The 16218-nt window shown below is 50.6% G+C and overlaps 2 protein-coding genes across 2 annotated transcripts; one reads left to right on the top strand and one right to left on the bottom strand.

Moving 5' to 3' along the window:
* The first annotated feature begins 2601 nt into the window (after nucleotides 1-2601).
* On the top strand, nucleotides 2602-10383 carry ZBTB39 (zinc finger and BTB domain containing 39). The gene is made up of 2 exons (XM_003790545.3): nucleotides 2602-2714; nucleotides 4322-10383. Exon 2 carries the CDS (start codon nucleotides 4366-4368, stop codon nucleotides 6499-6501), a length of 2136 nt encoding a protein of 711 aa, XP_003790593.1. The 5' UTR covers nucleotides 2602-2714; nucleotides 4322-4365; the 3' UTR covers nucleotides 6502-10383.
* Nucleotides 10384-12597: 2214 nt separating this feature from the next.
* On the bottom strand, nucleotides 12598-14059 carry GPR182 (G protein-coupled receptor 182). The gene has a single exon (XM_003790682.3). It carries the CDS (start codon nucleotides 14004-14006, stop codon nucleotides 12873-12875), a length of 1134 nt encoding a protein of 377 aa, XP_003790730.1. The 5' UTR covers nucleotides 14007-14059; the 3' UTR covers nucleotides 12598-12872.
* Between the last annotated feature and the right edge of the window lie 2159 nt (nucleotides 14060-16218).

The raw sequence follows: 16218 nt of genomic DNA, 5'->3' as shown, positions 1-16218 counted from the left end.
AAGACAGGGCCACTAAACAAAAGGCAACTTCCTTCAGTTCTTGCATTTCAGTGAAAGTTCTGTCTTCCTAGAACCTGACTGGGGCCCCTTTGGCCGGACAGGTATATATGGTGGGGGCAGGCAGGGAGAGGAGGCAGAGTTCACCACCGGTGTCAGCTTTATAGCCAGAGGTCAAAGAATGCTCCCACCCCAGATCTGGCAGTCTCTCTCCAGTGAGTCATCTCTTTGACTTTTCAAAATTATCTATCTATAGTGTTTTTAAGTGGTGACATTTTGCTGAGTCTGAGGAATTTATGTGGAAAATGAAATCTTCAAGAGTTGGTTCTGACTTGGTGGGTCAGGCACATACACTGAGATGAGGCAGCTGCTTTGCCAAGGAAGAGCATAAGTACAGAAAGGTTGCTCTCTGGTGGGACTGATAAAAACTGCAGTACTGGGGACTCCAGGGAAAATGAAGACAAATTTTAAATCAGATTCCTGTTTTTGTCCTTGGAGAGTATGTGAAGAGCTCTGGATCCTCTCCTTCCTGTTCATTGTAAAGAGGTTGATACCTTAAGGAGACCTGACCAACTACAGGGCAACTACATTCCCAGCCCTTTCTTCTCCATTTAGCTTTGTGTCTGGTGTGATCATGACTGTGTGGTGGGTGGTTGGTTAGCTCATGAAGTTTACTGGGTCAGCACTTCCCAGTTGGCCGAGGTGATTGATTAGAAAGATTGAACAGGCCAAGGCCCTTGCAAGCCCTGAGTCATGCTGGAGTTCTGGAACCTGCTGGAAAGTCATGCTGGAGTTCTAGAGCCTGGTGTGGCATGTTCCACTTCAGGGGGACTTGGTTACCAGACTCCCAGAGATGGGCCTTCCATTGGAACGTTGTGTCACTAGATAGCAAAGTGAGATACCTTGCCCTCCAACTGAAAGAATAGGTCCTAAGGCTGTTTTTGTGTCTCCTAGCTAATAAACAGACATGTTTGGCAGCATTTGGTGGAGTGCTTTTTCCCAGTACACACAAATCTCCCAAATTCATCATGAGAACTGAAAATCGCTGAATGGCCAAATTGGCTTAGATCAGTTGGCAACATCCTGTGTGTCTCCTCCTTCCCGTTTATCCATTAAGGAACCCACTATGTGCCTATCCCAGGGATTTGTGAGGGTGCTGTTGGCAGGTAGCGGATGGAATGGATTAGAAGTGAGGGAGGAGAGAGAGGAAGGGATGGGAGAGGAGAGGATGGGAGAAGAGGGGATGGGACAGAGAGAATGGGACAGGAGAGGAAGGGGTGGTATGGAAGAGTAGGGGAAGGGATGGGAGAGAAGGGGAAGGAACAGGAGAAAGGGTGATACTGAAGGTCCCTGGAGCCTGAGGGCCCCCTCTGTGGTGAGGAGGGAGAATGGGGTGACTCTCCCTGAGAGTCATGGCCTCCCCTCCTGGGGAGTCTGGAGAGGTGTTTCTACCCTCCAGTCGCAGGGCACGGAAGGAGAGGTGCTCCTATTTCTTTGAGAAATAGAAAAGTGAAGTCAGTTAAGAGTAGTTTAAAATTAACAGATTATGGGATACACACACCGTCTTCCCCACTTTGCTTAGACAATATTCTCTTTCCTTGACATCCCAACTCTCAGACCCAGGCATAAAGATGGATATCTTAAGGAACTGAGCAAACAATCCTAGGGCATGACAGCACTGGGAGGGAAAAGATAGTGTTCCGTTGTTAGTAAAGACTACTCAGATGTTGCTGTAGATTAAGTTTTTGATTGAGTTGTAATTCTCTAGATGCCTTTTTCTTTGTAACTCTATAAAAACTGCTGTGTTTGTAACCAACGTGGAAAAGATTTGGGAGACAACTCTGGCTCTTGTCCAGATTTGCTGGCTTTTCTGTCATTAAAGCTTGCCTGCACCCTTCCTGTCTCTGTTTGGCTGCAGTGAGAGGTGGAGGAGCCCCTTTCAGTTGGGAACATGACCAAGACTCATAATGACTTTGGGTCAGGGGTGGGGTCACGGCAGGCCGGGTAGGTGGCTTGGGTTTGATGACAGTTCTTGGGCAGGAGAATTGGAAAAGATGAATTGGGAGAAAGGTAGGGAGGCAGAGTTCTAGAAAGAGGTAGGATCCTGTGGGGTCCTGTGACTTCCTTCATTTGGCCATCTCGAAGGGAGCGGTGGATTATCAGAAGGCTTCCCTACTGGTCTGCCCTCAATTCATTCAAACAGGCTTATTAATTAAGCTCTTATTGTCTGTGCCAGGAAAGGTGGTAAGAGTTAAGATACAGTCGTGTGTAAAGTCACAGATCCCTGAGTTCAGGAAAGTCATTAATCTTAAAACTTTTTGTGAAAAACAGCAACGGCGGGTGATCTGAGAAGCTTTTGGAAGGCAGAGCAGGGGAGGCCACGAGAGTCTGGAGAGGTGTTTCCACCCTCTGGACGCAAGACTTGGAAGGACAGGTGCTCCGCGCAGGGTCAGCGCTGGGCCAACCCAGGTCTTGGGCTGGGGACGCCCCGCGCGGCTCAGCGGCTTCGCCGTGGGGGGCGCTGCCTCCTCCGGGACGACGGGGGGCGCTGCGGGACGGGCGGCGGGGGAGGCCGGGGCCCGGGCCGCGAGCCGCGCGGCGGATGGAGAGTCTGGCCGCGGCCAGCGGCGCCGCCTTCTCTTCGGGCCGGGCACGGAGGGCCGGGGCCTTTGTGTGAGGCGGCGGCGGCGATGGTGCTCGGGGCCGCGCTGAGCCGGGTAAGCGCGGCCGGCCGAGGGCTGCCCCCGGCCGAGGCCCGACCCCAGCCCGGGCTTTCTCTGGGAGGGCCCCCTCCTGCCTGCTCCCCTCAGCCGACCGGCCATCACCCCCGCCCGCCCGCGCGCTCGGCCGCCCCAGCCGCCCCTTCCTCCGCCCCTGGCCAGCCCCGCGCACCCGTCAGGTCGCCCGGGCGAGCCCTGCGCTGCTCGCGGAGGGCCCCGGCGCTAGGTGTCCTCGGATGGCGCGCCCCAGACCGCCCAACGCCTTTCCTTCTTGGATTGGCCTCTCGGGCCTGGGTAGGGGGGCGCCACCGGATTGTTGGGGCGTCCGGAAGTTTCCACCCCCTTACCACCCTCTCACTGGCTCAGGCTGACCCGTGCCCCGACCCGCCTACCGTTGATGGGTGGCCACCGGGGCCCGGGAGACCCTTGGCTGGTACCCAGCAATATTCAGAAGCTTCCTGGGCCCCAGAAAAAGTTGGGAAGTGTTGCTGGAATCTGGCGAGATGGAGGAAGGGGCTTCGTTGCTTAGGCGAGTCGTGAGACTGAGCAAGAATGCAACGAGCTCCTCTTTTTCAGGACTGCAGGGGAACGGGGTAAAGTGTTTGGAAAAGCCTCTACAAAGGACCCTTACCTGTGCGGTCAGATGTCTGTCTCCTGGCAGCAAGTCTGTCTGTTCATACAGGGTCAATATAAGCATAAATCCTGAAAAAGGTGGCAAAGGAATAAAACGTAATCAAGTAATATTAAATGCTAGCCACTATGGTTTACTTTGCTTTACTTCTTTGGGTTCTGAGTGTTTTGACTTCATCCACAGAATACAGGGGATTCTGTGACAGCAGGTTGGTGGGTGGCAGGGTTGTAGAAAAGCCAGAGAGCAGGGTGTAGTTTGGATAGAAAGAGACTGGAAATTCAAGACAGGGAGATTTATTTAGACATTTATTTAGGGGCTGAGAGGACACAGCAATGACAGAAAACTAAAAGATAGAGTGCCCTTATCTTTTCCTCTGTAGCTAATGGAGCTTTGATAATTGTGCTCAAGTATGTGGGTGGCATTTGGCATTGTGAAGGAAGACAGTACACTGTGTGAGACAGGAAAGCTTGTGTTTAGGAGGAAATTAATATGAGAAAAACCTGAGCCAGTTGCTCTGGTTGTGAAGTATAAGTAGTGTCCTAGGGAATGCCCCTGGCTGGGCACTAACTTCTGTCCAACAAGGCCACATAAACTCTCTTACAGATTCTTAAGACCAAGCTGACAGATTGTTTTCAGTCCTTTGGTTTTTTTTTTTTTTTGCAGTTTTTGGCTGAGGCTGGGTTTGAACCCACCACCTCTGGCATATGGGGCCGGTGCCCTACTCCTTTGAGCCACAGGCGCCACCCAGTCCTTTGGGTTTTGTCACTGTGATTTTGTGTTTGGGGTATATACAGGGGGAGATGTCATTGTCTTGTCTTTTATTGTGTCCTTGCCTCTAGTACTCTGAATGGAGCAGCTCTCCACGTCTGTTCAGTCCTGCTCCCTACCAGGAGCTTGGAAGTGTTAAGAATAAACACTCCAGAGCAGGGGAAAATGTGTTTAGCCATTCATCTTTTTCTCTTGCTATCCACAGATTAACTGTGCTAATAAGGAGGTAACTTCGTAGGAGCTGCTAAGATGGGCATGAGGATCAAGCTGCAAAGCACCAACCACCCCAACAACCTGCTAAAGGAACTCAACAAGTGCCGGCTCTCAGAGACCATGTGTGACGTCACCATCGTGGTGGGGAGCCGCTCCTTCCCAGCCCACAAGGCTGTGCTGGCCTGCGCAGCTGGCTACTTCCAGAACCTCTTCCTAAATACTGGGCTTGATGCTGCCAGGACCTATGTAGTGGACTTTATCACCCCTGCCAACTTTGAGAAGATTCTGAGCTTTGTCTATACATCAGAACTCTTCACTGACCTGATTAATGTTGGGGTCATCTATGAGGTGGCTGAGCGTCTGGGAATGGAGGACCTCCTCCAGGCCTGTCACTCTACCTTTCCTGACCTGGAGAGCACTGCTGTGGCCAAGCCCCTGTCCAGCACCAGTGAGGGCCACTCTAGTACCCTGAGTTGTCTTACAGCAGAATCTTCTCATCCCCTTGGAGAACTCCGGGGTGGTGGGGAACACTTTGGTCCTGATAGAAACTATGTGTTACCCAGTGATGCTGGAGGGAGCTGTAAAGAGGAAGAGAGGAATGTTGCCAGTGACACTAACCATAGCTTGCCTCTGCCACAGCCACCTCTGCCACCAAAGACAGAAGACCATGATACCCCTACTCCTTTTACATCTGTCCCTAGTGTGGGGACCCAGCCAGTCCTAGGCACTGTCAGCACAGGCATTCAGACCAGCATGATCTCCTGCCAGCCATACAAAGTCCAAAGCAATGGAGACTTCAGTAAAAACAGCTTCTTCACCCCTGACAATACAATAGACATTACCACTGGGACCAACTCCTGTCTGAGCAATAGCGACCACTCCAAAGATGCTGGCTTTGGCCAGATGGATGAACTACAGCTAGAGGACCTAGGGGATGATGACTTGCAATTTGAAGACCCTGCTGAGGAAATAGGCACAACTGAGGAGGTGATTGAGCTGAGTGATGACAGTGAGGATGAGCTGACTTTTGGAGAGAATGACAATCGGGAGAATAAAGCCATGCCCTGCCAGGTGTGCAAGAAAGTTCTAGAGCCCAACATTCAACTGATCCGGCAGCATGCTCGGGACCATGTGGACTTGCTGACAGGCAACTGCAAGGTCTGTGAGACCCATTTCCAAGACCGAAACTCCCGGGTGACCCATGTCTTGTCCCACATTGGTATTTTCCTCTTCTCCTGTGACATGTGTGAAACTAAATTCTTTACCCAGTGGCAGCTGACCCTTCACCGACGAGATGGAATATTTGAGAACAACATCATAGTCCACCCCAATGATCCCTTGCCTGGGAAGTTGGGTCTGTTTTCAGGGGCACCCTCCCCAGAGTTGAAATGTGCTGCCTGTGGAAAAGCACTGGCCAAAGATTTCCATGTGGTCCGGGGCCATATCCTTGATCATCTAAACTTGAAGGGCCAGGCCTGCAGTGTCTGTGATCAGCGACATCTTAACCTCTGCAGCCTCATGTGGCACACGCTCTCCCATCTTGGCATTTCAGTCTTCTCCTGCTCTGTCTGTGCCAATAGCTTTGTGGACTGGCATCTTCTAGAGAAGCACATGGCTGTGCACCAAAGTCTGGAAGATGCCCTCTTCCGCTGCCATTTGTGCAGCCAGAGCTTCAAGTCAGAGGCTGCCTATCGCTACCATGTCAGCCAGCACAAATGCAACAGTGGCCTTGACACACGGCCTGGTTTTGGGCTACAGCACCCAGCTCTCCAGAAGCGGAAGCTGCCAGCAGAGGAGTTTCTGGGTGAGGAGCTGGCTCTGCAGGGCCAACCCGGGAACAGCAAATATAGCTGCAAGGTCTGTGGCAAACGGTTTGCGCATACCAGTGAGTTTAACTACCATCGGCGGATTCATACGGGTGAGAAGCCATACCAGTGTAAGGTATGCCACAAGTTCTTCCGAGGGCGCTCAACCATCAAATGCCACCTCAAGACGCACTCGGGGGCCCTTATGTACCGCTGCACAGTCTGTGGCCACTACAGTTCCACCCTTAACCTCATGAGCAAACATGTTGGTGTGCACAAAGGCAGCCTCCCGCCCGACTTCACCATAGAGCAGACCTTCATGTACATTATCCATTCCAAAGAGGCAGAAAAGAACCCAGACAGCTGACTGGGTGCCAGCAGAGCCAGGGGAGCACCCAGCAGTAGCCAGGACATTGATTTTCTCATGACTGTTGGTCCCTTCCCAGCTGAAGTTACGATTTTGCCTTGCTAGGAATTCTCTTTTGTGTTGTGTTTAAAGAAGAAAAAAGAAGAAATAGCACATAAGCTGTTACTTTTTTTGAGAAGCAACAGCCCTATTGCATTTACCTCCATACCTGTTCCTGCCCATGAAGGGCTGTTTTTTTTTATTATTTTGAAGCTGGTTTTGGGATCTAGGCAAGCTTGGTATAACCTAGATCCCTTTCCCCAGCCTCTATAGTTTAGTTTACTGATAGGTTTTATGCTGCTAAGAATCCAACCAACAGCCTCACTGAATCGAGGAGGTGAAGAGATTTTCACTGTGGGTATTGCCACCAGGCCACCAACTGGGACAGCCAGCTATGAGAAAGATTTTGGGAGTGTGGTTATTCGGAAGAGGCCAGTCAGCAGGGCAGCTCACCTCAGGTTCCAGTGCCAGTCCTCAGCAGGGAAAAGATGTCAGATGGAGATGGAGGTGCTTGCTTGCTCCATGGCCCTAATCTGCTGCTTGATCATGGAACATCTTTTGGCAGCTAGATCCAAACTGGAAACAAAGCTTTCTTTTTAAGTTAGAAAGCTTTGGGACGAATCCTTGCCAGCCAGAAGGGGTGTCCTGTAGTGCCATCAGAAGTGGCAGCCTGGATGTATAGGAAAGGAGGTTTCTCTTCTTGTTTCCAAAGAAAATTATGGAATGATCACCCAGGATACCAGGCTTTCTCTATGGGGCAAAGAAGACAGGGAGCCACTTTGATGTAGTCACCTGTCATTTTGGCCACTTCCTTTGGCCTCAAGTTTCCTGGTGGAGAGGTGGGGATGTCTCTGACAGCAACAGCCTTGCCTTAATTTATATCCAGTCTCCCACCTGGAAAAGTTCAACCCTTAGAGTAGAGGAGAAGACTCCATGAAAGCCTTTCAGGTTTAACAGGACCTGAGTAACTGGCAGTGTGTAGCAGGGTGTGCATTCTGACTGTCCCAGTCAGGTAACCTGTTGTTTACTTTGTGCTGACAGTGTGGGAGCTTTGGCAGCTCATCTTTGACCTGCTGGAATTTATCCTGGTCTGTGGTTGCTTCACCTCTAGGGGGTGCTGTTGGATGGCAGCTGGTTCAGGCCCCCAGGTGTCTGGGAATGTGTCTGCCTAGTCCTCGAGGCCAGTTGGCTCCATTCTTAGTTGTTTTTCTAGGGGGTCTTTCCCAAAGAAGGCTTGAGGGAGAGACCCTCAATCTCACGTATTCATGAGGTGGCCCCTCAGCAGCTCATACTACCTCACCCTGCTCAGGCAAGCTCTGGGAGTCCCAGCTTCAGCCCTGACACTACTGTGGGACTCAGCAGCACCCGGGCTGTTTCACAAGCAAACGGTTCTAATTAACTCACAAAGCCTTTTTGGACATTAATATTTATTTATTTTTTTGTTTTGTTTTTGTATATGCATTACCTAGCATCTCTTTAGGGTAAAAGACTTCAGGAAAATGAGTTTCTCCCCAGCAAGTAGCCATATTCCAGAGGGACAGTCCTAGTCAGAGATTTGGGGATTAGGGGTCAAACTAGGGGAGAACATGTCATACCTTTTAAACAAGCAAATTCTTTTCTTCCTCTCCAGATAGCCTCTAGCATAATAAATCCAGGGAACTCTTTAGGCAATGGGTACTAGTTCTAGATAGAAAATTGGAGCCAGTTAAATTTTGTGGCCTTTCCTCCCCCTTCCATCTTGGAGTAGATTAGAGACTGCGTTGAAGGACCTTTTTGCACAGTTTCTCGTCCTTACACTTGGGAAGCTGTCCTTATCTGTGTTAAGGCACATAGGCAAAGCAAGGCTCATATCCGTTGGACATGCTGCCTCTCCTCAGCCCTGGAGATAAAGCCACAGAGTTGAAGCACATGGCTTGGCTATCTGGAGGGGTGGCCGTTAGATGAAAGGACTTGCACAGTGGCCAGTTTAAAGGTCCTCCCCTTTGACCCATCTAAATCCAGTTTGACCAGTGTCCCCTCAGGACCTTCGCATCAAGAAAGTAGTGTTGAGACTTTTCCTTACTGACTGGCTTTTCCCTCCTTCCACTGACCATTAGAAACCTAAGAAGGAAATGTGTAACAGACCAGCAGATGTCTGCTAAACTTTTCAGAATGAATAATCCCTCCCAGGCTGTTGGTGAGGACTGATTTTTGAATGGCTGGTTTGAGAGCAACAGTAATTTCTGGAACCCAGTCAGGTAGCTGAAAGTACATAAATATACTGGAGAAACCCTTTTCCTTAACAGAGAGTACCATGGATGCTGGTGGTCTGTATACTTAACCTGAAACTGTGAAGTTTTCCCTTTTGCCAGTAAACCAAAAAGCAGACCCTTAAAATTTTGCCCTTGAAACACTAAACAAAGCCCTGCAACCCCATACCCCAAGGCTGCGGTTGGTCAGGGTGGTCCATTAGGTCCCCGACAAATATGTCACAGGATATGTCATGAGGCTTGTTGACCAAACCCTGTCCCTCTGTGTGTCCCCCATGGTCACTTCTGATGTCACGTTTGCTTCCTTTGTCTCGAGCTTAGCCTTTTCTTAATTGTTTTACTTGAAACGCTGTGTCATGGCAAAGGATGTTCTAGGACACCTGGGGAAGGTACTCATTTGATTTTGCAGTTTTAATTTTTCAACCTTCTGCTCATTTGCTTCTGTTGCCCCCTCTTTCCTGGAGCACAGTTGAGTATTGTCTCTCCTATCACCCTGAAGTTCTGTTTGACTCATGAATGTCCTCTGTCTCCCTTTCCCTCTTTTCTTGTTCTGTACTCTGGACCAGCAACATCAGTTGTGGAGCCCTCTTGTTCACAGAGTATTCAGAATTTCAAGCTGGCGATCATAGAGCATTAAACCAAATGCAGGGCTATATCCACCTTGTTTCCTAAGGGGAAAACGGTGTGTGCCACCCTAGGGATAAACGGCGGTGGCTGCGTGTGGCTGGAGGAGTTCAGTATCCCATCACCCAATGACCCATTGATGACTCACTGGTGCTGCAACCTTAGTATTTGGTCCTCAATTTTTAGACTGTGAAGTCCCTACAGTTCATGGCTAGTTGGGAAGAAAGAAGGTGAGATGGAGATTGGAGCAGGTAACCCCTAAGAACCAGGAGATGGGTGAAAGTTCCTATGACTTCTGTTTTGGTCTGTCAGTTCCCCTTTGTTTTTGGGACAAACCTTTGGGCTTACATACTTTTTTCTCAGTCAAACTTTTGCTCCTGATGAATTTTCTTCCTCTTCTGGCTTCCTGCTATGCCCTGTTCCCTACCCTCCAGACCACTTCCAAAGCAAATTTAAATCCCTTTACAGATGGATACTGACTTTGTTGGCATGGGAAGAGGACTGTGTGACGTGCCCTCTGCCTATCTGGGGGGCCCCATGTGTCCTTTTCCTTAACTCCTGCACCAATCCGAGTCAGGAAGCAGGAGTCAGGAAGCAGGGTGCACGGCACTGGCTTTAGTGCAATTCTGCATCATAGCATCATAGATTTAGCATCAGAATGAAGATGAAACTGTTTTGATTTTGATGTTTGTTTAAAACCTGTCCCTCATCCAACCCCCACCTGGCCTTTAATAGCTAAAATCTCTTATGAAACAGAGAAGAGTTATTGATGTCTAACTCCTTCCATTAAATTAATAAGTACTGACCTCCTGATATTTAAGTGTTTACTATCTATTGCTGTAAAGTTTTGTATATTTTGTAAACTTTTTTCCCAAATAGTAGATGTCTAAAATCGTTGTACATCTGATTCTTTTATATTCCATTGTTCAGCACAAAGTGTGGTTTTTATTTAGAATAAAAAAAAGATTTGAAATGAGAGTTCTTTTCCTATTACTATGAATATGCGCACACCTGGAGCTCACGGTATCTGGGCTTGGCACCCTTTCAGTGGCACGTTCCTGCCCAGCAGATGCCAAAGTTCTTTCAGGCAGCTCATTTTCCTTTCCTGTAGCTGGCATTCCCCAGGATTAACTTACTGACTTGTTTTCTTGGTAGGAAATTCAGTAAAAGATTCAAACTTCTGAGGGGGACATCCCTGAGGGTATCTTCTGTCAGCCCAGAGAGAATGGTGGGACTCTGCTGGTGTCCAGCTGCGCTGACTTCCCTGAGTGAGAGTTTGGCTACAGTTTTGCCAGCACATTCAGTTCACTGCGATGCAGCATGTCTTTTGAGTGCAGAAAAGCAGAAGGAAAGTAAGGGGAGAGGAAGACTCAAATAGGGAGGAGGCAAAGGTTTGGCATGATTTCATGAGGTTGATACACATGTTCCCACAGAGGAGATGCAGTGGCAACAACCTTGGTGCAGCCAGCACAGCCAGCCTCCATTCCCCCTCCCATGGTGGGGAGGCCCTAAGGAAGGACTCGTCCTGCAGGGTGATAACTGATCTTGGGAAAATGGCCTGTGTGGCAATTGGGATGTGACAAAGAAGGGCTTAGTATCTATTTTGGGACAAGAGAAGAAAGTCTTAAATTAGATTTCTGCATTGTTAGGTTAAGCCCTCACCACGACCCGAGCCACACTGGTTCTGTGCCACCAGGCGGCTGTCTATAGCATAAATCCTTTCAGGGCTGGGCCTTGTGAGCAGGCGACAGGCAGATGTGGGTTTCGCTCCACACTTCTGCAGGGCCTGGGCATGACATGGCTGTAGCAGTGCTCAGTGCACCTGCCGAGCACAGGCTCTGAGGAGCAGAGCAGGTGGCATCCAGGATGTGCACAGTTACTCCAGTGTAAACGCTGGGACCCTGAGCACTTGAGTGGGACAGGAGATGGTGATCCCATCCACAGTCCCCTCACTCTATAAGCAGGATTAAGAGGCCAAGGATATGGACATGGAGGCTGGACACCAGAACCTGTTCTTAGGGTTTTACTTGACTTCTTCATGGACATGGTGCTAGTTTCCCAAACTGATAAATGATCCTTTTGCAGGTCTACTTGTTTTTTTTTTTTTTTTTTTGAGACAGAGCCTCAAGCTGTCCCCCTGGGCAGAGTGCCATGGCATTACAGCAACCTCCAACTCCTGGGCTCAAGCAAGTCTCCTGCCTCCGCCTCCCAAGTAGCTGGGACCACAGGCGCCCGCCACAACGCCCAGCTATTTTTTGGTTGCAGCCATCGTTGTTTGGCGGGGGCTGGGGATTCGAACCCGCCACCTTAGGTGTACGTGGCTGGCGCCTTAGCCGGTTGAGCTATAGGCGCCGAGCCAGGTCTACTTGTTAACAAGAGGACTTTTCCTGTCCATGGAACAGGTGGTATTAAACATAAATTGCCAGACAGGAAGATTATGAAAAGCTTGGCCAGGGAGAACTGACCTATGACAGCGGAATTGGGACATTTCCACTCTGCCCGTCCCCATCCCATGCAGTGGTCAAAGGGGAAGGTTAAAAAGCTCTGTCAGCATCTACTGTTGTCCCAAGGTCTGCTCCAAGAAGGGCTGTCCCTTGATACTTTCCTGTGGGAAAAGGTGGAGTTGGGGGGGTGGGGCACTTTCTGATAGCTCTGTGCCTCCCTAGAAGTCTAAAGTGTCCTAGGTCCGGGAGGAGGTCAGCTAGGAGGACATTAACTGGGACAGTGCCTGTGCTTTGGGGGCAGCAGGATAGCCAAGGGGGAGAAGTTGTTGGCAAGGAAATGAATATGTGTTTCCTGGATGAGCAGGGTGGAGAGGCCATCCTGCTAACCCAGCTGCGGAGTGTTGTCCCAGACCTGTCCCCATCCCCTCTGCTTATCAGGACACTGAGGATGTACAGCTAGGGCATATCCTGCTGAGGCCTCCCTCCTGGTTCCTTGGCCTCTGGCCTTTTATTCCCACAACCTGCACAGTGAGCTGGAAGATCAACAAGCACACAGAAACAAGAGGGAGGTTTGTGAGGTTCCTGCAGAGCTCGCTCTTTCCGGCTGGCTGGGGTAACTTGTGAAATGAGCACATCTAGCATCCTCTGCCAGCGCCTCTGTAGCCTTTGCTCACTCCCATTCCTGCCAGAGTACAGATTTTTCAGAGATCCAGAGTCATGGCTGTCTCTTATTATTTATTTCACCTTTTCTTCCTGTGTGGCTCCTTTAAATACAAGGACCAAGACAAACAATACAACACCAGGGACCTGTTCTTACCCCTCCCTGCCCCTTCTCCCCACTTTGGAGTTTTAAGATATATTCAAAATTGACCCTCTCCCTGTTGCCCCCATCTTACACCTATGCCTCCAGCCTTTTGCATCACTGGTGGAGGAGCCTGGAATCTACCTCAGTTGGATATAAGAAGTTGAGGAGTAGAGATGGGTGAGGCATTTGGAGGCAAAGAGGCTGCCTAGTTCAGGTGTGGGTGGGGTGGGGGCCTGTGGTGGGCTGGTAGTCCTGGGTGATGATGATGGAGTGCTGGGTGAACGAGGAGGAAGAGGAAGCACGTGTGCCTGCCCTGCCCTGGTCCTTGGGAAGGTACTGGACTACGGCGTTCAGCAGCCGGCCCCGGAAGCTCGGGCTGAGAAAGTTGTAGAGGATGGGATTGAGGACGCAGTGAAGCATGGAGAAACAGTCGATGATGTCATAGAAGAAATAGATCAGGTCGGCCAGGTGGCAGTGGAGGGAGATGTGGGTCCCGTGCAGTGTGAGCAGTAGCAGAGTCACGTGGTAGGGCAGCCAGCAGATGACAAAGACAGCTATGTAGGCACACACCAGCAGGCTGTGGCGCCGGCCCTCGGGCTGTCCTGGCCGCCAAAGCTGCCAGGCTGTCAGCATGTTGAAGACTGCAATGACAGGGAATGGCAGCAGGAAGCCCAGGATCGTGGTTGACAGGGCCACCACCAGGGCCCACATGCTGTAGGTTTCAAAGGGTGCCATGAAGAGACACATGGGCTCCAGGCCCTCCACCAGCTCCATGTGGACCACCTCCAGAAGAGGGATGATGGCTGAGAGGACCCAGATGCCCGCACACATGGCCCGCCGCCCTTGGTGCTGGTGCCGCTGCCAGGAGGGAGAGGTGTTGGTGAGGGTGACATAGCGGTCAACGCTGAGGCACGCCAGGAAGAAGATGCTGCTGTGCATGTTGGCGAAGTAGAAGTAGTGAGAGAAGCGGCAGGAGAAGCTGCCCCAGAGCCAGGTGTAGTCCAGCATGACCTCCAGCATCCACACAGGCAGAGACAGGATGACGCCCAGGTCTGCAATGGCCATATTGAGGACATAGAGGTTCAGCAGCCCTGCCCGGCTCCGGCAGCGCCAGTTGACAAATATCACCAGGAGGTTCTCCACCAGCCCAAACACAAACATGGCCAGGTAGAGGACAAAGAGGACCACTCGCTTGGTGTTCTCACTCAGCTCCACGTGGCACTCAGACAGCGTGTGGTTGAAGAAGGACAGCAGTTCGGTCCAATTATGAACCTTTCCCAAGTTGGCAGGCTCCATGGTGAGCCCCTCCGAGGGGCTGGGCCCCCAGCTAGGCTTGACTGACATAGGACCAGCAAGTGCCTGATGAGAAGAAGGAAGAGTTGGAAGGGAAAAGAGACCTTAAAAGCAGACTTTTGTCCCTAGGGTAGAAGGCCACAGGGACTGGAGGGCTTAGGGGTAACATTCAGAGGTTGATGAGGCAAGAAAGAGAAGTGAGTTTAGTATTCTCACTAAATGGATAAATAATGCAACTCACTTGCCAGCTTTGTTGTTGAGCAGGGTCTTGCTTTGTTGCCCAAGCTAGAGTGCAGTGGCGTCATCATAGCTCACCACAGCCTCAAACTCCTGGGCTCAAGCGATTCTCTTGCCTCAGCCTCCCAAGTAGCTGGTACTACAGATGTGCACCACCACACCTGATTAATTTTTAAATTTTCTGTAGAGATGGGGTCTTGCTGTGTTGCTCAGGCTGGTCTTGAATTCCTGACCTCAAGTTATCCTCTATTGGCCTCCCAGAGTGCTAAGATTACTGGTGTGAGCCACCAAGCTTGGCCCACTGACGGCTTTGACCCAAGAGCAGACATTCTTTGTTAAGGGGGTTCTAGTATCAGAAGAGACCAGGACTTTTGGTGCCCACCAAGATTTCCTCCCAGTGCCAGCCAGTCCCACCTTCTCCATCCCTAGGTGGTCTCTGGCCTCTACTTCTCATCTGGCATTTCACTCCTTGGCCCTTTTGAGGAGCACTCCCTCACTAATCTTGCTCTGTCTTGTTATTTGCGCCTGGGTGTGGGCCTTACCCCTAAGCTCTCATTCATACCTGGGAAAATCTGTGGATCCAGCAGGAGAGCCAGTTATCTCCAAGCCTTGATTCTCATGTCCCGTGGGGGAAGGCAACAGGGATGCTCACCTGAATTTCCCCGGGAGCACTTTAGTCCCGGAGGACTGGAGGTTCCAGGCAGTTGGGACCTTCCAGGAGGTGAAGAGGCGACAGGGCCAGTGGCTGTGGGGCTAGTGATGTTGCTGGCTTCAGCACTGCCCTTCTCATCCAGGAAGTTGCTACCACTGGCTGAGGCTCTGTGGGATAGGGCCAAGGTTTTTCCCTGTGCTTTCCCAATCCAGTTCAAGGGGCTGTCACAGTGTGCCAGTGGTGGGAGGTCAGGTTTCAAGCACAAGGCCAGACTCTTGACTCACTAGCTATATGAATTGACCTCTTTCTTTAGCCTCAGTTCTTCTCTCTGCAAAATGGGGACAACTATAGCAGGTACTAACAGGGGTATTGTAAGAATGAAAAGAGCCATCACAGAAAGCCCTTAGCATGGGGCCCTGTGTGGTGAGTGCTTTGTGTGTGTGTGTGTGTGTATGCCTGTGCACCTCCCTTAAGTTGACTTATTCCTGCTAGAGTGGACCTGGACAGGAGCTGTGGGGCTAAAATGCATCTGAAAAGCCAGCTGAGATTTGAATGACTCTGGCCTGGACCCTGCTAGTTGGTGCCCACCCCTGCCTTCTCCTTTCTCAGGGACTCCAGCTCCCTGCCTTCCCTTTGTGCTTGGAGAGGAGAGTCTGGGGGAGGGTAAAGACTGGCTGTGGGGTGATGAGGGGATAGGGAGGGGCTGTGCCAAAGCTTCAGGAGATCCCTGAGTTGGGAGGGAGAGAGGAGGCAGCATCCTCTTCCCAGGGCTCCCCCAGGGGCATAGCCTATGCTGGGGCCCAGAGTGGGGTGTGGGGGAGAGATGCCCCCTGCCTCTGCGTTCGTACTTGTGTTGTTGGTGAGCATTTGTGTCACCAGAGCTTCCTGCCTTCCAGAGCATTTTCACCTCAGTTAATCTCGTTGGATTTTTGAGACACCCCTGTGTGTGGGGGGAGGATGGGCTTCTGCATCTTCCTGTCTTTTTAAGGCATGCATGTGGCGGTGGCGGCACCACAACCCAGGCCCATGTTTTAGAGGCAGGAGGGCCACAGGCGCATTGGCGGGAGGGCATTAAATATATACTTAATTGAGGTGAAATTTCCATAACATAAATTAGCCATTTTAAAGCGTACAGTTGAGTAGTATTTAGTATATTCATGTTGTGAATATGAATTCACCACCTCTGTCTAGCCCTAACCATTTTCATCTGAAAAGAAGACCCTATATCCATTAAGCAGTCACTTCCTCTGCCCGCCTCTCCCCAGGCCCTGGCAACCACCATTCTGCTTCTATCTCTGTGGATTTGCCTATTCTGAGCATTTAGTATAAATGGAATCATATAGCATGTGTTCTCTCTTGTCTTTTTTTTTTTTT

The sequence above is a fragment of the Otolemur garnettii genome, unplaced genomic scaffold, assembly GCF_000181295.1.
Source record: "Otolemur garnettii isolate 467f Iridium unplaced genomic scaffold, OtoGar3 scaffold00043, whole genome shotgun sequence".
In the NCBI taxonomy this organism is placed as follows: domain Eukaryota; kingdom Metazoa; phylum Chordata; class Mammalia; order Primates; family Galagidae; genus Otolemur; species Otolemur garnettii.
The sequence above is the reverse complement of the archived record's forward strand: the minus strand, read 5'-3'. Positions and strand labels throughout refer to the sequence as shown.